Raw genomic sequence first — 21,070 nt, forward strand, 5'->3', positions numbered from 1 at the left:
CAGCCCAAGTTAAGCCCTGGAATATGTATTATTTTATTTTAGGTATTTGATGTAGAGAGGACCTGGCTTCAAGGAGCTGGGCAGTTCCTTATGGAGAACATTTTTATTGTAGCAGGAGCACCTCAAGCTTGAGTTTATGGAGTCTAGTTAAAATTAGATTACAGGAACCCCTGTGTGATGGTTTGGGGTGCGAGCATATAATCGGGCTGGGCTAGACAGCACACTGAGGTAAGGGGGTGCAACCCAGAAAATTGATAAGAGAGAGACGATCAGGAGTCTGACTCGACTTTAAGAGCCACAGCATGAGCGGAACCATTGAAACATTTGGTATGTAAATTACACACCAAGCATTTTTTGAGCAGTGCAGTGGCCCAGTAGGTCACTAGTTTCTCTTGAAAATGTTACTTAAACGTTTCATTTTTTAATCCATCATGGGCTACACTTAAAAAATGATTGTTTTATTTAAAAGCAGTCATAGACATGGCAGTCTGCTGACCCCAGCGGGCTACCATATCTGTGATGTGGGTTTGAATCATAGTGAGTCGCAATTTGTTACCCACCTGATTAACATTCATGAGGTAGGTCGACTTGTGACCCGCGACAATTGGGCATTTTGTCAACTGATCTACTTGTATAAAGGTCAGATCGCAAAAAAACACACTGATTGCAAAAATAGTGGTCGCAAATTGCAAATAATATTTTGCAACCAGTGCCTCGTATAACTGGCCCATAGAGTGGTGTGCACAAATTATTTTACGTTTCTTCAATGTACATTATCCAGTTTGTGTGTTCCGACCCTTAGAATCCTTTTTAATCCAATGTTTATTGCCAGCATGATTTGTTAACGTGGCAAAGCTGGGATTAGATGTTAGTTCACAGAGGGCCAGATGTTCTAAGTGATTTAGTGTTCGGAAACCCTGCACGTTTCTAAATTACAGGGCCTGTGATCCCGAAATCACTTTCACTCATGTTTCATATCTGTTTTCTGATTTGGAAACCTTTTTCTGACTGACAAAATAGATTGAAAGATGATTACCGATTCGTAATTTGGAAGGGGAGTGTTTTGGTCCTTTCTCCCAAATTGAGGATTGGTAATCTGTGTATCAATGGTTTCGACCCGTAATTCTGGTTGCAAACCATTGATCAGTTACCAACTCCCAAATTGGATTGGTAACTCAGTTGCAAATGGGGTTAAGGTAACCTTACAGCTCATTCCCTCTTAGGTACCAAAGCGGCAATTTCAGGGGAGTAGGCGACGGTCCAGGGAACCACCTCCAGTTTTCACTGAAGTTTTTTCAAAATGGAGCATTTTTTTTCTTTCAAAACAGCACTGTTTGCTGCCAGGAAATAGGGCTAGGTATGGAAAAAAAGTTTTCCATTTTGAAATGGAGGCTTCTTAAGGCCGTGGGCCCACCACCTCACAGGCCCACAGCTCTGGCAGTTTCCCAGAGACTCAAGGCAGTGTCACTGGTGGGTCCCCACCTCTATGGGGGATGATTTTTATAATAACGTGGGGTCATACTTAGGTACCCAGAGGAACCAACACATTGTGCGCTCCCCAGGGGGACAACTAGGGATCCCTTGGTGGCAGTGGATGGCTCATGCATGAGTGGTTCTAGATTTTTACGTAATCTCAGGCACCTTGGGCCACTTTCAGTGAGGTGTGCTGATTTCTGCTCATGGTGATGTGCTGCAGTCGCCAAATGTATGTTTCTAGGGCCACCTAGGGCCCAAGGCTCAAGATGTTTCTGTAGAGAATTCCTGGTAACTTTCCGCTACCTCTGGCATTACTGTTTTCTACTATTCTGCAGCAGAGTGGCCTGGGTGTGCCATCTTGACCATTCCTCCTAGGATCTTCCTGGCAGCATCACCCCAATGTCCTCTATGACAGACCACCATCCCTGCCTGCTTCCACAGACATCCATACTTTCTGTCACTTTCAGGTCAGTGTGTCCAGCAAGAGCTTGTAATGCCCTCTCTAGGAGCTTCCACAACTGGACCAGTCCACAGAATTCCAAGGAACTCCATACTTCAGGATTTTCCATCAAGTCCACCTTCTACTAGCCCTGACAGGGAATTTGGGGAGCCAGGGCAACTAGCTGTGGAGAGCATCTACACAGGTCAAGAGTACAAGACAGAGATCTCCCCTGTGGCAGGAGCGACCCAGCTCACACTGTCCATGCCACTGTTTTTGTAATCCTCTTTTCTGCCCTCTGATGCTGTGCTTGGGTTTACAAAGGGAAGTAAAGTTTCAATTGGTGGTGCAACCACCCAACCTGGTGGTGCCACAGCATTCTTTCACCCCTTTATGTCATTAACAGGACTCTGCATACAGCCTGTACCACCCTTGTGTTGCATAGTTTTCTCAGACTTAGCACAGCTCTCTCCTGAGCCAGCCTTTGCCCACTTAGGCCTAGTTTCTTCCCTTTCAAACTACAAAGAAACATCCTGTGGTGGCTCAGGGCAAAGGTCTGTCTTTCACCCTTTTGTCCAACATTCTCCTAGTCATTTAACAGGGAGGTGCTGCTAACAGTCTCAGACTCTCCACCCGACCCCTTCCCTCTACCAGGAGAAACCTAATCTCTCTAGGATGTGCTTATTGTATTCAGGTGGCTTTGATCTGCCTCCAGGGGCAGCAGAAAGCTTAACTCTCCCAGTAGGGCATCTCAAGACATGAATCTCATCGAGCCAGATGCAGAGAAATATGCCAAATTACTACATTTGTGGAATAACCCAGATATGTCTAAAAGGAACTTATCTTTGAGTCCCAGGCCTATTCATGTTGGTAGAAGACAGTGACTTTCAAACTCTGAGCCAATCTGAAGATATTAAAATAAAGTTTCCCTTTTGGCCCTCAGTCACATAGTATTACGTTTAGTCTGTGGCCCATCTGGATCAGTGCTACCTGTGTGCAGATACTGGCTGAGTCAGACAGCCTATACATATGTGCACACGTTTGTGCATTCCTTTAGAAGCAATGTGTAGAGAGCGTTTTTCCACCACTGAAGATCAGCTGATGAGACTCCATTTGGGGTCCCAGACTACAGAGGGGCCAAAGATACATAGGTCCATGGGGTAGAAACTGCTTCCTTACAACATCAACACACAAATATAGACTCATTCAACAACTGGTGGTCTTCCTGGTGTACCAGAAAGGATCCACTGGTGCCCAAGAGCCTTTATGGTGCAGACCATCTAGTGCACCAGTATGAAATCAAAGTAGTGTTAGAAGCTTCATGGGTCAAACTCACACTTGTGCAAAGATGCACTTATTTTAGCACAATCAGCTTCACAGTGCAGATTCTAAAACAAACATACCAGGATGAACTCACAACAGACTCCCAGGTGCACCTGGATGTACTCTTGGCAGGACAAGATGCTTCCTGTTATGTCTTCTCAGGTGTACCAGGAGGCACTCAGGATATCACAAGAATTCTCATGGTGCCAACTCCCACATGCTCATGGTGCACACTCAGCCACGCCAGATTGCACTTGTGGTTGCACAAGAAGGGAGTAGATGGGACTTCCCCATTTCATATCCAGGGATAAAACTGATATTGCATGAGTGATCCTTCTGATGGAGTGTCTAATGAGCAAACTGGTCCAATAACCTTTACATATAGTGCCATGAAGCCTCGTGCACAGGCGTGAAAATTATCCACAAGGACGGCGGTGCCTGTAAATCTAATAGCCAGGCTGAAATGCCACATTGCTTCCAAAAAGATGGCAGGCAAAGACTGTTAGTTGACGGTTTCCTTTACACATATGATTGATTCAACAAGGGACTTTATTTTTAGGTTTCAATCATTTTAACTGAATTATATTAAAGAGAAAATTATACCTCCCTTCTTTTATCCCTCCCAATACAAGGACCCTTGCTAACACCCTTTCCTTGTGCATTCCAGCTATTTTATAGCATTAAAATCATATAGATATATTCACAATTTATAGTTAGGTAACATGTTTTCTTTTAACTGGTGCTCAGGATTGGCTTGCATGTACCTAGCACTTACTGGATCACCTTGTGCAACAAGTATTATAAATGTAATGTTTACACTGCTGTTTGTGGGGTGCCATATATTAGAAATATCTCCATGCATCTCCGAGAATGGATATGGGGTGGCTCTGCTTCTGTAAAGTCAATCCTGCACCAGGGCAGACATTATGCAATGGATGGCACAAGGCATATGGATGCGTGGAAGGCAGAGAGGCCTGAAGATGGTTCCATATGCCAACATGTCTCTGGGCGCCACAAAATATAATTTATGCATGCAGATCTATAAATACATAAACATATGCGTGCATTAATATATGCATTTGCCAATATTTTTTAATTTTTAATATTTTCCATATAAATGATTAGTTTACGACATTACAAGCATTCACACCGATGGTTTGCAATATTTCCATTTTTGCTTTTTTGGCAGATATTCTTCTCCTCCATATGGACAACACATGCAGACATTGCATGTATTGGTTAAAAACAACATTATTTTCAAATGTTACTGTGGAAAACACAAATGCCCAGATTTACTTGGGAACTGCGCCAGCGCAGAGGGAAGTGAAGTGACTCAAGGGGCACTTGGGGGTTTATTTACAAGCCCTTGGCGTGCTGCCCTGTACCACAGGGAAAAGGCAGAAATGCACAGTGGGAGAGGACAGAAATGCACCGTATCTTGCAGTCCCTTCTGGTTGCATCCTAAGTCATTTCCATATAAAACTGTTTTCCTATAATTCAAAGACATTCCACATAATATGCAATATGGGACTCAGCGACTGAATTTTTTATCTAAATATTTTTATTATTTAAAAAAAAAAATGTATCTTTTAGTTACAAGATATTGCACTTTTCTGTCGCCAATGCAAGCACCCTTGCACCATGGTGCAAGGATGCCGGTGTTGCAGTCAGGATTGTTTCTGAGCAGGAAGGGACACCTTCCTGCACAAAAAGAATGCATGGAGGCTATTTCCTCATTTGGTCATAGAAAGAGGAAAAAACAAGGAGAAATAAAGACACTTCTCCTCTCTACACCTCCCCTGGCGAGGCATAAGATTTTGACGTATTCCCAGGTTCACAGATTCTTGTAAATCTGGGAATGCGTCAAAACTTACGTTGATGTGTGGGAAAACCCTCCGCAACGCCTATGGTACACCTCCTTTTTGCAGTATAAGGCAATGCAGCGACATGTGCTGCGTTGCCTTACACCATATGTGCATATGAAACGTTACACAAAGTGGCTTTGCGTGGCCTTGTAGATGTGGGCCTGCACAATGCACCACCGGTATGTCACAAAACGTGATGCACCAGTGGAACAGGGGGCTTGTAAATAAGCCCCTAGGTATTTACTTTCCAGTGCAAAGGTCTTTTGCTCTGGATGTTGCTTGGGTGGATCAGTGTCACCGCTCATAAGATTTGACACAAAACCCGATCGACCAAGATAGCCAGACTGGGCTTTGCATCAAAAAAGTAACGCCTCCTGGAATCAGGTGATATCAAGAAGAAATGTTTTAATTTCTCATACAAACCCAGACATTGCATGTGTGCAGAAGTGTATCACCGTGCCTGGCATCCTTCTATGTTTGTCTAGGCACAGGAATATTTACTGTATTTGAATGCTTCCATTCAAATGGTATGCTGCACAAATTGCACTGACCTTTGCAAGATGATGCCCCATGTAAGGTATCCTTATTTAAATGGTTCTGTGCTATTTTTCCCCTTGCACAATGCAGCACAACAAATTCTGTTACTGTGCAGCGTTATGTAAAAAATGAGTAAATCTGCCTCTTAGTATTTGCAGATATAGTGTAGTTGCAATTGTATCGCACTTGCAAATGTCCTCTATGTTAATCCCATAGGACACAGGCTTTCTTGGATTTCTGGATGCAGCTCGTCATCTACCAATACATATTGCACTCCCAGACACCACAGTGCACATTCAGATGGTGATGCCACAATACTTTTCTTTTTCAGCTGTCGCAGTCCGGCCCGCCAGAGCAAATCAATGCTGGAGATGAGATGACAGATCAAGAAGACGACGAAGAGGAAGACCTGGGCGTCATGGACGACCAACGCAGTGTGATTCTTCATCTCATTTCACAGCTGAAACTGGGAATGGACCTTACGAGGGTATGCTCAGTGGCACTGTCTTTATTTATTAATGTACATCTGAATATGGTACTTGCATTACACAAACCTCCCCAATGGCAGCAGATAGCTCTTTAGTGTCAAAAGCAAGGATGTAGTAAATTGGTAATTTAAGAGTTAGCTGGTTCGTGGACTGCTGCTGCATCATGATGTAGTATTCTTTAAAGAGGTGTATCTAAAAATGTTTCCTGGAGTGAACCACAGTTGTGGTGGTCCTGAAGTTGTTAAGCTCATTGATTTTGTGAGCCTTTCTACTTGAGCTCATAAGCTACAGCCACAACATAGAGGGCATAAGCAGTTGATGAAAATGGTAATCTGTTGTTCACCAAATCTTAAAGTGTACAAACCTTCTAGGAATAATTAAATCCTACCAAGTAGAAGTTTTAGATGAAGAGCATATGTGGCTAGGATATCCATTCTCCGAGCGGCTGCAGATAAGGGGACTCCCGCCTGGGAAGCCCCTTTGACACTATTCTGAAGGCAGCTCCTGCGGAGTGGGGCTGGTTTAAATCTTTTTGCCAGGGCTGAGTTTGGTTTTCAGCCTGGACTTGAGAACTCTCTGACATCAGAGTCTGTCATTTCGTCCACCATTCTTTGCGAGTTTAAAATGTAAAAAACACAAAGGCTTATTTTGTCTACCTACTCTCGATTTTTTATAAACAATCTGAGATTTTACTGTTTTGTTTTCTCTACAATACCTTTTTTATGTTTTCCCTTTTTTGACCATGCGTCTCTTGCAAAAGGTCATGTTGGTTTTCAACCTGCTTAAATTAAAAAAGCAATTGGAAATACAAAGTAGCCCCTTCTGGTTGCATCCTAAGTCATTTCCATATAAATCTGTTTTCCTATAATTCAAAGACATTCCATGTAAGATGCAATATGGGATTCAGCGACTGGATTTTTTATGTATGTATTTTATTTATTTAAAAATGCAATTGCATAGAGGGTAGTAGCTCAGTATAGGTTTGCTGTGTTATATTTATAGATGGCGGTGTCCGTCTGTCCACAACTGTGGAAAGAAGAGAATATCTAAACATTAAGTAGGGTAACACGGGGGGTGTGAAGGAGGGAAGCCAAGTAGTGTGGAGAAAAGGAGATCAGATAGGAGGGTTCAGGGATGGTGCCTTCCCCGAATGTATGGCCCCAAAGTGGGCGGTGTGGTTGGCCATAGATTATATGCTGCCTAAAGTTGGCAGTAAAGGTTCAAAGTGGTTCCTTGTGAGGAGTTTTAAGTGGCAATTGAGTGTGTTCGGATAGTAGAGTCCAACAAGCTGCAGATTCTATGGGAGCTGGTGGAATGTTTGGTGCATGGAGTCGCAGTGTTGTTTTTCACTGTGTGACCTTGCCTAGCTCCGTTCAATCCAAAAGATCTAGAGTTCAGGGGCATTGTGGGGTCTGGTTTCGATATATAGTCAGGGGTTGTCCGATGCATTTGAATTTGCTCTCACTATAATTGAGATTGTGATTGTGTGCGATTTGTTCCATAGCCAGAACCTTCCATATCTTGAGGGTGTGGTGTAGTTCCCTGTTTCCAATACACCACCGTGTGCCGAAGGAGAAAACTCTCAGAGCCTGTCATGTTTTGGAGAGTCAGAGTTTGAATGCCCAGGATAATAGAAGGTGGCTCAGATATCCTAGCACACCCTTCTCTTTCCAAAGCTTTGTATCACAACAAAGGACCACCATTTATTTAGGAATAAACCTTCTGTTTGGTTGCAATTCTAAAATTGTGATGAGTCTTGGGAAACATTTTGTGTAATCGAGCTGGGGTGAAGTAGAATTGGTACAATATTTTGTGAGTTGATCCCCTGTGTAGTACGCTACGTAGGGTTTTGGGAATGTCATGCCAGAGTAGCTCCTAGTCCCTAATTGTGATAGTCTGGTGAAGATCAGAGTCACATTGGATTTGATAGGCATGTGTCCTGACTGACTTAAAATCCTGAAAAGCTATATAAGTTCTAGAATTGAGGCTCTTTGTGTCTGAGTAGGTACGGATCAGGTTATCAAAGTGGGGGGAGTCAGCTTCTCATAGCGGTTGGGAGGTGAGATGGGTGTAGGGCCCAGTGCCGTAGCTGGCAGTATTGTAGTCGGGCCTGTTCTGAAACATGGATTTTGAGCTTGCATTGGTCAAAAATGTGATAATGTCCCCTCTGAATAGGTCTAGTCGGGTTCTACAGTCCACTTCAGACCAATCTGAGAATGCTCTGGGGTCTAATTTTGGTGTAAAGTCTGGATTTCTGGCTGTCAATGTGTGGGGGGGAGGAGAATGTCATGAGACTCCCTCTAGAGGGTTGAGATCGTCCCAAATGTCAAGACCCATTATGGTAACTGTTGCTACATAGGCGCTTTTGGGGCAAGCGGTGAGGGGGAACCTGGCTAGATCCCATATCAGCCGACATGTGACGGCCCTGTCCATGTCAAACCAATGATTTTCCTTCTTTCTTCATTCTCTCGCAGTCCATTTGGAGATGAAACATAGGCGTGCAGTTCAATAGTAGTCTAATAGGTTAAAGAATTCTAGCCCACCTCCTACACTTGGGAGTGTAACAAGCTCTTGTGAGATGTGAGAATGTTTTCAAATGAAGTTTCAGACTTGGGTTTGGAGTCGTAAAGTGCCAGTCGTGGGAATGGCTGTTGGAAGAGATTGAAAGAGGTAGAGGAGGTTGGGAGGATGTAAAATGTTTATTATTCTGTTCACCCTTAACCAAGATGCTTATCTGGGGGGGCATCTCCAGAGATCTTCCAGAATGGCTGTCTGATACTCCTTCCAGTTAAGTCTCGTCCAGTCTGTTAGATGTCATGTTGAGGCCTAGGTAGCGGATCGAGGTAGTTGCCCATCAGAAAGAGTTTTGTGGTTTAAGTGATGTTACGCCTTGTACTGGTAGGGTGAGGTTGAGGATGCATTATTTTTCTGTGTTCACTATGAACCCTGATACAGTTTCGAACTGTAGAGTCGAGAGTGAGAGCAGGGCTGGTAGGAAGTTAGAGGGGTTTGCCAATGGTAAGTAAAATATCATCTGCAAAGAGTTTGCGTTTACAACTCCCAAAGGGGATCCCTGCAATGTCATGTGCTCATCTAACTTGGATGGCTAATGGCTCAATCACTAAGGCAAAGAGGAGAGGCATGAGAACTAGAATTTGGTTTGTTAGAAATCTGTACATTATAGTATCTCTCCTCCCAGCCACAGAGACTTCCAGTTTTTAGGGAATTCAGAATAATCCTTAAGAGTAACTATGAAAATACACCCAAACTTCCCAGATTTGTGCATGCTCCTCTTGCCCGCAACTTGTTTCAGGAGTTAAAAGAATACTGCCATCTTTTTCATCTTATATTTTTCCTCACGTGTAACTTTTTCATCTTTTTTCAAAGAGAGAAACCCCATTTCATTACCTCTCTAAAGTATTGGAGCAATGCATATCCTTCCCTCGCTGAAAATAAACTTTCATTGTTTTATAAGTAGAATTACTGTGGTCTGCAATTGGGAATGGTTCTAGAGGTATAGGGCTCCCCATTACTCCCTCAAAACTGGGGGGTACATGTCCTATAAGATATATGTCAAACACACGGTGAGCTTAGATATTAGCATAGAATTTAATTATTCCTCTATGGATATTATGGCTAACTAGTTCCTATTACCAGGTTACAAGCCTTTGATGTGCTTATCAATTTGTATATCTGAGGGCTTGTTTAATTGGTTTTATTAGGCTTGCTATATGTTCCTCCAGTCGTAATTATCATTTGATGACTGAAATATACACAAATCATGAATCTTTGAATAACGATATGTGGCTGCAAATTAACGTTTGCACATAACTTGCTCTAAGTGATTCTTATAGGTGCAAAATGCTGGGTGACCAGGCGCATAAAGTGTACCTAAGAGCGACATCTAACAAGTCAATTATGGTTAGCATGAATCAGAAGGATGCTTTATTGATAGGTTACCCAATACATACAATGGGTTCACTATGACACAGCAACTTGCTTCAGAGAAGTTATAAAAACCTGGGGCATCGATAGGGCATACCCTTTGCATCATCATTAGGATTTGACGATTTATTTTTGCCTAATGTGGCAGTGAAACAGGTAGAGTTTGTGGAATTATGCCTTCATGTTCTGCGCTGCAGGTATAAATATTGCTGAATGGCTCAAAACATGAAATTTAATTAATTCACTAAAGTGCCCCCAAATGTCCAAACTGTGAATTTCTCTGGACTTTTACGAGGCATAAAACTTTAGCAGCACAAGCATGAAATTCGTCTCTTACGTGAAATTTCTCAGATTTTGCTTGTTTCAGAAAACTTTTTTCCCCAACATTGGTCATTTAGATTGTGCAACAGAATTAAAACAGATTTCGGGTTGGCTTAAAAGAGTTTGGGTAGTAGGTCCTCTGGGGTTGAGATTCTGCGTCATGGATCTCACGTCCTTAAGTCTGATATTTCTCTCTAAAATCAGTTGTTCCTACAAGCCCTGTTCACTTAATTTAGTTGTAGTGTGATATAGTAAGTAGCGAATATCATTTATACCTTAATATGGTAGTCAAAATATTGGGGACAAATATATCGAAATAGATGTGCATTTAGGTAAATATAGATTTAACATTCCTTACCCTAATTTACGTACCTATGCATGTATAACACCAAGATATGTAGATGTGAAGTTAAATATAGATTATCTACACACACTCACCTGTTGGTGTTTCTGATCTCGATATTATGGTTATTAAATTAAGGTATAATTTATATTGCCTACTCGATATTCAGAACCCACACCCTTAATTCTTGCTTACAAAATTCACAGTGTGGTTCTTGTTCCGGATAGGTGTTTATCTATGCTGAGCTATGTGATAAGTCTTATTATCAGCTTCTTCACTTGGTCCAGAAATATTGTTTTTGTTTTTTTCATCATACTACTTGCTTGTTGAAATGTCAATCACGAACTTCCCTCCCCATACCTTAAAACCTGCCTGACCGACCTCCCATTCTTCATGGCATTCTACCTGATCAAAAAATACTCAGGGCCTGATTTAGATATTGATGGACGAGTTAATCCGTCACAACGGTGATGGATATCCCATCTGCCGAAGTCTAAATCCCACAGGATATAATGGGATTTAGATTTCGGTGGGCAGGATATCTGGCACCATTGTGATGGAGTAACTTGTCGGCCTAAAATCAGAACATCAGTCATTTGTAATTGCACTTCCTCAAATGTCTTTATGAATTTGAGGATAATGTCTGACATGGTGCTGTGATCTGAATTTAAAATAAAAGACATGCCTTGGAGGAGGTGGTGCCCGGAGAATGCAGACGTTGTTCTGAATTTGTTTTCTGAAAGTGAAGGGTTTAGTCTCACTACAGCTATGTGTGTGTCACATTTGGTGCACTTTGTTGTGGAGAAGTGTGAACTTTTCTACTGTTATGTGTTTGGTGGCAGCTAAGAACTAACTCCAAACCACCTTTTAATGTATTAAGTCTATAACATGTCAATACGCTTGCAAATTTCAGGAAGCTATTCAACATTAATTGGAGTGTATAGCTAACCCATTAGTTTAAAATTTCCAAAGGGAAGTGACCTGGAACCTTCACTAGTATACACCTATACATGTAAACAGCAATGAAAATAAATGTTACGCAATAACGTTATTTAGAGCAACTTTACTAATAAACACAAAGTCACAAATTTATTACTGCAGCGCAAAGGTGATATTCCAGTTTAGTATCACAGTAGAGAGAAACTGCCATGTAAATAATGCTAGTTATTGCTTCACAGATGGCGTGTTACAATTACTTCACACATGGAGGCAACTCTACCAATAAGTCAGGATGCAAACTCACTGTGATTTATCTTGGTGCACAATTTGAACACCTGGTGCCCTAGTTTTAGTTAAAAATAAATACACATGAAAAAAATCATCATGGCATAAACCATGTAAACCAAACATGCAGAGGCAAAGCGTATACTATGCTTCACCTCTTGTGAGTCACGGCCTTTCCTCACACTCAATAGAAATAAATAGCACATTACACTCTGCACATCTGTATATACGCTTTATTTGCCGTGCCAGTGAAAATGAATGTGGCCAAATAAGATATTCTGGAAAACAGTACCAATTGATGTTCAATTCCCCACTTATTTTCATAATCTGACGATAGGTGTCTATATTATCACGAGAACACGCCCTAATGTGAGAAAACACTTCCTGGTACCTGACAGACTGCATGTTACAATGACTTTCTAAGCCAGAAAGCATATTCAACCTGCTTTTATTTTACTGCAGGGATTGGACCCTTGTGTCCTGGTTCTAGTTAAACAATCTCTGTTTGAAAATAGAGCTTGGAATACGCCTTTAAGGCAGATTTGCAAAGATTGATGTGTTATTTATAACTGTTGTTGGGGGTGGGACAGTGGCTTAACAAAGGCCCCCGCAGCCCCAGTGGTGAGGGGAGTGAGGGGGGGCCCTCAACTCAGTACCCTGTCCTGAGAGCTCCTGAGTGAGTTCGGAGGGGGGTCCCCTCCATGTACTTTACAGGGGAATCTCCTTACGTTTTGTTACGCCACTGGGGAGGGGAGGGGCATCATGACACAGTATAGGATTTGCATTTCAAGTGCTGTGACCCCCTCAAAAATAGAAATGGATAGCTTAACACTCTGTGCAGTTGCAGAAATCTGTGTGGCGCCTGCAGGTTACAGACTGAGTCACACTAGGCCCACATCTACTTATCCTTTTCAGGTTGGTAAAATGAGTACAGCTGAACTGAGTAAAAGCGAGGATTACATACAGTGCTACAAAAATGCATGAGTATGACCACATTGTATGGGTATGACCGCAGTGCATAGACCAAGTCTCTGATTCCAAGTTGGTTACAGCTGATAAATACTACTCCCCAAGGTAAACAAATGAGAAAAAACAAGCAATATTGGGATTTACCACACCAAATTCCACAGGTTTTGCATGTTTTACAGGTCCTTTCTCAAAAAAATTCGGAGTGTGACCTACCGAAAATTATCAGAGGAATTCATCTGTAGACCAAGCAAAGTAGGGTTTAAGCCTCCCTCGAGCCGAATGTCTGGCTCATGTTCGGTCCTTGCCCCGTATGGACCGGTGAGCTGATGCAGAACTGAGCCAAGCATCCCACTCACTGCCTCTTTTTCTACCTTATTTGGGCCCAAATTAGATATTGATAGACGGACTACAGTTCCGCCATGGGGACAGAGTAAATTACTCCATCCCCCATGATGGAGGGTCTGCCTGAGAAATTTACAAATGAATGCCAAGCTGTTAGTCATTGATAAAGCTTTGGCAGGAACCACCAACATGGCGGTTCATGTCAATCCATCTCGCTGTGTGGTGCAGGGGTGCATCAGCATGACACAACCCTACACCTAACAGTATTCTGTTTTTATTTTCAAAATGAAAATCCCAGAATGAGATTTTATTTATGAAAATAAAAAAAGTAATGCTCCCGTCACCATGGGAGACCTCTTCCATGGTAGGGGTGGCTGGGGGAGGGGGGAATTATTTAGTTTTTACTGTCCCTCACCACCAGGGTTTGCCTGGCGGTGATGCACAGTGAAAACATCGCTACATGTCTGCCTATCCTTTTTGAGCGGGAGGACATTTCTCCGGTGGCCCTTACTACATTTGGCCTCCGGAGAGGTTTGGCTACGGCGATAACGGATCAGTCACGCTGTAGCCAAGCCAAAGTTCTGCCCTCATTTAAATCAGGCGGGCAGACCTTCATGTCACCTGCACGTATACCCCGCTGCTGTTGCGACAGAGTATATGTTCCGCCAAAATTTAAATCAGGCCCATACTTTTAAAAGATGCAACCGTCGATACACAGGAGAGGTGAGGGCCTGACATCTGAAAGGTTGCCTTTCTGCCACATGTGTGTCCGTTAGCGGGTGAGCATGAAGTTACATGTTTGTCACTGAAGACATGTAACTGGCATCAAACTCTGAGGTATGTCAGAGCCCCCCCCTTTTTAGGTTCGAGCCTGCGTAGCATGCGCTTGTGCATGCGTTTCGCTAAGCGAGACGCTTTAGTAATTAAAAAGGGCTCGGAGCCCTGTCCACATCACGTCAGTGTCTGTCATTGGCTTGTGGGCTTGCTTATTAGAATCTGCTTGATTTCATTAGTGGAAGGCATGCATACGTCATGCCTTTTCCGGTGGATAGCCCTCCTCGAGCGCATCGACCAAGTACAGAAAACATGCGAGGCTCGCTGTTTTCTGTCCGGCTCGTGGACTACTTTTTTTCTATTTTCCCAGCGCGATCTCGCTTGGGAGAAGTCGAGCGCTTGTTACACAGTTAATTGCACTTTTTCCGGTTAGTACATAAATGCACTTTCGCCGATAGGTTTCATTACCAGTGAAAAGTCGGGTTAGGAGTTTACAACGCTATCAGTTCTAACACGAGCAAACGCGAGACCCGTTGCATTGCAAATGCTTGTTTAAATAAGCAGTGTAAGCTCTCATTAAGGTACTCACCCTCTCCCTTTGCTTCTTAAGAAAGGGGATAGCAATGATATTAGCATAGAAATAGTTTCCTGTCTGAAGCTTAACTTAGCACTTTTATCAAAAAAGCATTTTGACGTTTTATAAATCTCTCCTCTCAATACGTGTATTTATTGAACATAGTGCGCTAATCTAGGTCCTGAAATAATTTATCACAAATATTGCCCTTTGATGCCAAAAGAGAGAGACAAAGATTTATTCATCCAGTGGCTGAATTGCACATGTCAAAAGGGAACCGAGATTCGGACTCCGGCTTCATTACTACAACAAAATGTGTGATCCTTGGCGAAGCACTTTAGGAAACAGTCCTTCATTATGACTGCCAGGTTTGAAAGCAAATTGAAGAAATGATGTCTGCTATATCAAAACATTACTTGTATATAGTTTACTAGAAAATAATGTTCCATATATAGCAACAATGTAGGCCAAATACAGAGGGCACTCAAAGTTCACCCATAGATCAATGAAGAAATTCATATTTACAAACTATTAATTCAGATTCCAATGCAGTGATAAAACCCTCTGTACTAAAGTGAAACACAAGCATTCACGACCTTTGCTATGTCATTTGCATGTTGAATTTTGTCTGACTCTACTTCTGATTTGGGTTTTAGTCGGCTCTGGCCCCGCTCTCCCTATGAATTTGCTGGCTTTCTCCCCAGTAAACATCCAGGTGTTATAATTATCACACAACTCAGAATTCTAAACTTCTGTTTGCACATTATGGGAATTTAATCCCTAGCTTGTAGTGGGGTAGCCAGTGTGCCATTGGCCTTAGTGCAAGTAAGGAATCAAATCAAATCAAAACGGGTTTGTAGAGCCTGCTAATCCCCTGTGAGGGTATCTAGGCACTTGGCACAGCTGCTAGGTGCATCAGTCAAAGAGACAGGTCTTGAGTGTTCTTCTGAAGCCCTGGAGAATGGGGAAGTCCTGAGGCGGATGGGGAGGTTGTTGCATGCTTTCGATGTGAGTTAGAAAGATCGGCCTCCGCTGTTGGAGTGGTGGATGTGGGGGGTGTAGGCGAGGCAGAGAGAGGCAGAGTGGGGCGGGCGGTGGGATTTCAGATGGTAGTTGAGGTATGCTGGTCCAGGGTTGTGAAAGGCTTTGTAGTTTAGTATGTTGACTTGGCATCTTTTGTGTATGGGGAGTCAGAGGAATCAGGCCACCTGGCTCCTGTTTGAATTATAAAATATAGCATAGATCATGGTTCAGTGGGTCACTCAAGGCCCTGGTGCGACTGCACCTGCCGTGCCAATGGAAGCTACGCCCCTGCTAGCTGGAAGCCAGGGCTGTAATGATTCGCGTCTCAGGGACAGCTGCACACAGCACTATGGGCCTGATTACAACTTTGGAGGACAGTGTTAATCCGTCCCAAATGTGACGGATATACCACCTACCGTATTACGAGTTCCATAGGATATAATGGACTCGTAATACAGTAGGTGGTATATCCGTCACATTTGGGACAAAATAACACCGTCCTCCAAAGTTGTAATCAGGCCCTATGTCCTGCATCTTGACTGGCTGCGGTGCGCGCCATTGCACAAGGGCCTGGCTTTCTGCTGAGCGCTGCTTGGTAGCTGCTTGATTCATGGACTCCACAAACCGGGCCTGACCGTGCAGAAGGCGCTGAGGCGGGAGCTCTTTCCATCACTCACCTGACATCTGCTTCCTGCTGTTAAGCTCGAGGCACATCTGCCATGTCCACTACAGCAAAACAGCTAATCGCCCTCATTTTCCATGGAAAGATTTACAGCGCACGTGCTGCCCTGGGTGGTATTTAAGCCTGGGAAGCGGCTGGAGCGGCTGGTGTGTGTGTGTGGTAGCTGCTTAGTGCATGCTCTTAGGTGGACGTGTTCACTGCGAGGGCCTGGTGCCATCTTTGAAGCACCCAGTGCGTTTGCTGCAGGTGTTTGCTGACTACTCTTTGGTGCACACTGTTTACTGCAGGTGACTGGTGCCTGCTCTGAGGTGCACAGTGTGTTTACTGCAGGTGACTGGTGCCTGCTCTGAGGTGCAGAGTGTGTTTACTGCAGGTGACTGGTGCCTGCTCTGAGGTGCACAGTGTGTTTACTGCAGGTGACTGGTGCCTGCTATGAAATGCACAATCTGTTGAATGCTGGTGACTAGTGCTGCTCTGACGTGCACAGTGTGTTTAGTGCAGGTGACTGGTGCCTGCTCTCTCAGGTGCACAGTGTGTTTAATGGAGGTGCTTGCTACCTACTCATTGGTGCACACTGTGTTTACTGCAGGTGACTGGTGCCTGCTCTGAGGTGCAGAGTGTGTTTACTGCAGGTGACTGGTGCCTGCTCTGAAGTGCAGAGTGTGTTTACTGCAGGTGACTGGTGCCTGCTCTGAGGTGCACAGTGTGTTTACTGCAGGTGACTGGTGCCTGCTATGAAATGCATAATCTGTTGAATGCTGGTGACTAGTGCTGCTCTGACGTGCACAGTGTGTTTAGTGCAGGTGACTGGTGCCTGCTCTCTCAGGTGCACAGTGTGTTTAATGGAGGTGCTTGCTACCTACTCATTGGTGCACACTGTGTTTACTGCAGGTGACTGGTGCCTGCTCTGAGGTGCAGAGTGTGTTTACTGCAGGTGACTGGTGGCTGCTCTGAGGTGCATATTGTGTTTAATGGAGGTGCTTGCTACCTACTCATTGGTGCACACTGTGTTTACTGCAGGTGACTGGTGCCTGCTCTGAGGTGCAGAGTTTGTTTACTGCAGGTGACTGGTGGCTGCTCTGAGGTGCAGAGTGTGTTTAATGGAGGTGCTTGCTACCTACTCATTGGTGCACACTGTGTTTACTGCAGGTGACTGGTGCCTGCTCTGAGGTGCAGAGTGTGTTTACTGCAGGTGACTGGTGCCTGCTCTGAGGTGCAGAGTGTGTTTACTGCAGGTGACTGGTGCCTGCTCTGAGGTGCACAGTGTGTTTACTGCAGGTGACTGGTGCCTGCAATGAAATGCATAATCTGTTGAATGCTGGTGACTAGTGCTGCTCTGACGTGCACAGTGTGTTTAGTGCAGGTGACTGGTGCCTGCTCTCTCAGGTGCACAGTGTGTTTAATGGAGGTGCTTGCTACCTACTCATTGGTGCACACTGTGTTTACTGCAGGTGACTGGTGCCTGCTCTGAGGTGCAGAGTGTGTTTACTGCAGGTGACTGGTGGCTGCTCTGAGGTGCATATTGTGTTTAATGGAGGTGCTTGCTACCTACTCATTGGTGCACACTGTGTTTACTGCAGGTGACTGGTGCCTGCTCTGAGGTGCAGAGTTTGTTTACTGCAGGTGACTGGTGGCTGCTCTGAGGTGCAGAGTGTGTTTAATGGAGGTGCTTGCTACCTACTCATTGGTGCACACTGTGTTTACTGCAGGTGACTGGTGCCTGCTCTGAGGTGCAGAGTGTGTTTACTGCAGGTGACTGGTGCCTGCTCTGAGGTGCAGAGTGTGTTTACTGCAGGTGACTGGTGCCTGCTATGAAATGCATAATCTGTTGAATGTTGGTGACTAGTGCTGCTCTGACGTGCACAGTGTGTTTAGTGCAGGTGACTGGTGCCTGCTCTCTCAGGTGCACAGTGTGTTTAATGGAGGTGCTTGCTACCTACTCATTGGTGCACACTGTGTTTACTGCAGGTGACTGGTGCCTGCTCTGAGGTGCAGAGTGTGTTTACTGCAGGTGACTGGTGCCTGCTCTGAGGTGCAGAGTGTGTTTACTGCAGGTGACTGGTGCCTGCTCTGAGGTGCACAGTGTGTTTACTGCAGGTGACTGGTGCCTGCTATGAAATGCACAATCTGTTGAATGCTGGTGACTAGTGCTGCTCTGAGGTGCACAGTGTGTTTAGTGCAGGTGACTGGTGCCTGCTCTCTCAGGTGCACAGTGTGTTTAATGGAGGTGCTTGCTACCTACTCATTGGTGCACAGTGTTTACTGCAGGGGGCTGGTGGCTGCTCTGAGGTGCACAGTGTTTACTGCAGGGGACTGGTGGCTGCTCTGAGGTGCACACAGTGTTTACTGCAGGTGACTGGTGCCTGCTCTCTCAGGTGCACAGTGTGCTTAATTCAGGTACTTGCTGCCTACCTCGAGGTGCACACTGTGTCTACTGCAGGGGACTGGTGCCTGCTCTGAGGTGCACAGTGTGTTTACTGCAGGTGACTGGTGCCTGCTCTGAGGTGCACAGTGTGTTTACTGCAGGTGACTGGTGCCTGCTCTGAGGTGCACAGTGTGTTTACTGCAGGTGACTGGTGCCTGCTATGAAATGCATAATCTGTTGAATGCTGGTGACTAGTGCTGCTCTGACGTGCACAGTGTGTTTAGTGCAGGTGACTGGTGCCTGCTCTCTCAGGTGCACAGTGTGTTTAATGGAGGTGCTTGCTACCTACTCATTGGTGCACACTGTGTTTACTGCAGGTGACTGGTGCCTGCTCTGAGGTGCAGAGTGTGTTTACTGCAGGTGACTGGTGGCTGCTCTGAGGTGCATATTGTGTTTAATGGAGGTGCTTGCTACCTACTCATTGGTGCACGCTGTGTTTACTGCAGGTGACTGGTGCCTGCTCTGAGGTGCAGAGTTTGTTTACTGCAGGTGACTGGTGGTTGCTCTGAGGTGCAGAGTGTGTTTAATGGAGGTGCTTGCTACCTACTCATTGGTGCACACTGTGTTTACTGCAGGTGACTGGTGGCTGCTCTGAGGTGCAGAGTGTGTTTACTGCAGGTGACTGGTGCCTGCTATGAAATGCATAATCTGTTGAATGCTGGTGACTAGTGCTGCTCTGACGTGCACAGTGTGTTTAGTGCAGGTGACTGGTGCCTGCTCTCTCAGGTGCACAGTGTGTTTAATGGAGGTGCTTGCTACCTACTCATTGGTGCACACTGTGTTTACTGCAGGTGACTGGTGCCTGCTCTGAGGTGCAGAGTGTGTTTACTGCAGGTGACTGGTGCCTGCTCTGAGGTGCAGAGTGTGTTTACTGCAGGTGACTGGTGCCTGCTCTGAGGTGCACAGTGTGTTTACTGCAGGTGACTGGTGCCTGCTATGAAATGCACAATCTGTTGAATGCTGGTGCTGCTCTAAAGTGCACAGTGTGTTTAGTGCAGGTGACTGGTGCCTGCTCTCTCAGGTGCACAGTGTGTTTAATGGAGGTGCTTGCTACCTACTCATTGGTGCACAGTGTTTACTGCAGGGGGCTGGTGGCTGCTCTGAGGTGCACAGTGTTTACTGCAGGGGACTGGTGGCTGCTCTGAGGTGCACACAGTGTTTACTGCAATCAACAACAAAAGGCAACTCATAACTTGAAATAAATGCACATTCTAAACATATAGGAAAAAACTTTTGAGTGCTCATACACTGACACACATCGTTGCCTTGATATGTACTTCCGGGTTTACAATAGTAGACCCGTTTTAATAATGAACAAACAATTCAGTGGGGCACATCAACAATCAATGTCTAAACTATTATATTATCAAAATGAGATGACATGAGAGAATCTAGTCTGATCAAACTAAATTGCTAATTGATAAATCTTCCTTTTCTGAAAAAAACAATAACTAACCAAAGAGAAAAACCATGTACTCATATAAAACTAACCAAACAGAAATGTCCATGCAAATAGAGAATTTTAATACAAAAGAATATATCATATTATACACATAGACATATAAACATATATACACAACATGTAGAAAAAGAATGAAAAGCCATCAGCCTACACATAAACATATAAACATATATACACAAAATGTAGAAAAAGAATGAAAAGCCATCAGCCGACACGTGTTTCGTCCTGACTGGACTTCTTCAAGGCTGAGAGAATCACAACATATAACAATCAATTACAACAAATATATATATACAATATATACAAATATTACAATAAATACACATCCAATATTTTATCCTTTCCCTTTCCAAAATACAAAAAACTGATAAATTCTTTGGTCAATTAAGTACACAAGCTCTTAAAAATGCATATTATTTATACTATTTCTCTTGGTTTGAAGTTAAACAAGAAACTTCAAAGAAAAGGAAGAAAACCACCACCACAACCTCAGTGGTGAAGTGTTTATTTGAAGTATCCAACAATATATTTCCCATGTCCCCAAGAATAGGTCTGTTGAAGCCACAGCGATAGTTAGCCATGCAACATGCAAGCCCAAGTGTAAATGAATTTCTTTTTCGTTGGCATTCGATCAATTTATGTCTAAAATTTCTTTTCTTTCAAACGTAAACTACTTATAGCCCAGAATAACCCCTCATTGTGTAATGGTGAGGAAAAAGAGTCTAATAAATATATACCTTTATTTGCTTCTATGTCCGTATAATCATATACCATTTATCATCCTCTATGAAGAAGGAGGGGGAACGTGATAATTTAGTTACTCCCATTTCACTTGGCAAAATTTAGGGAATGCCAATA

The 21,070-nt window shown here is 44.0% G+C and overlaps 1 protein-coding gene across 2 annotated transcripts in view; it reads left to right on the forward strand.

Annotated features, from left to right (window-relative positions):
- OSBPL10 (oxysterol binding protein like 10) overlaps positions 1-21,070 on the forward strand; it is a 553,744-nt gene that overhangs the window by 431,856 nt on the left and 100,818 nt on the right. For both annotated transcript variants that reach the window (XM_069211998.1, XM_069211999.1), the window contains one exon: positions 5,972-6,127. In XM_069211998.1, coding sequence (XP_069068099.1) covers positions 5,972-6,127 — 156 coding nt within the window. The remainder of the gene's footprint in view (positions 1-5,971; positions 6,128-21,070) is intronic.

The sequence above is a fragment of the Pleurodeles waltl genome, chromosome 10 (assembly GCF_031143425.1).
Source record: "Pleurodeles waltl isolate 20211129_DDA chromosome 10, aPleWal1.hap1.20221129, whole genome shotgun sequence".
Lineage (NCBI taxonomy): Eukaryota > Metazoa > Chordata > Amphibia > Caudata > Salamandridae > Pleurodeles > Pleurodeles waltl.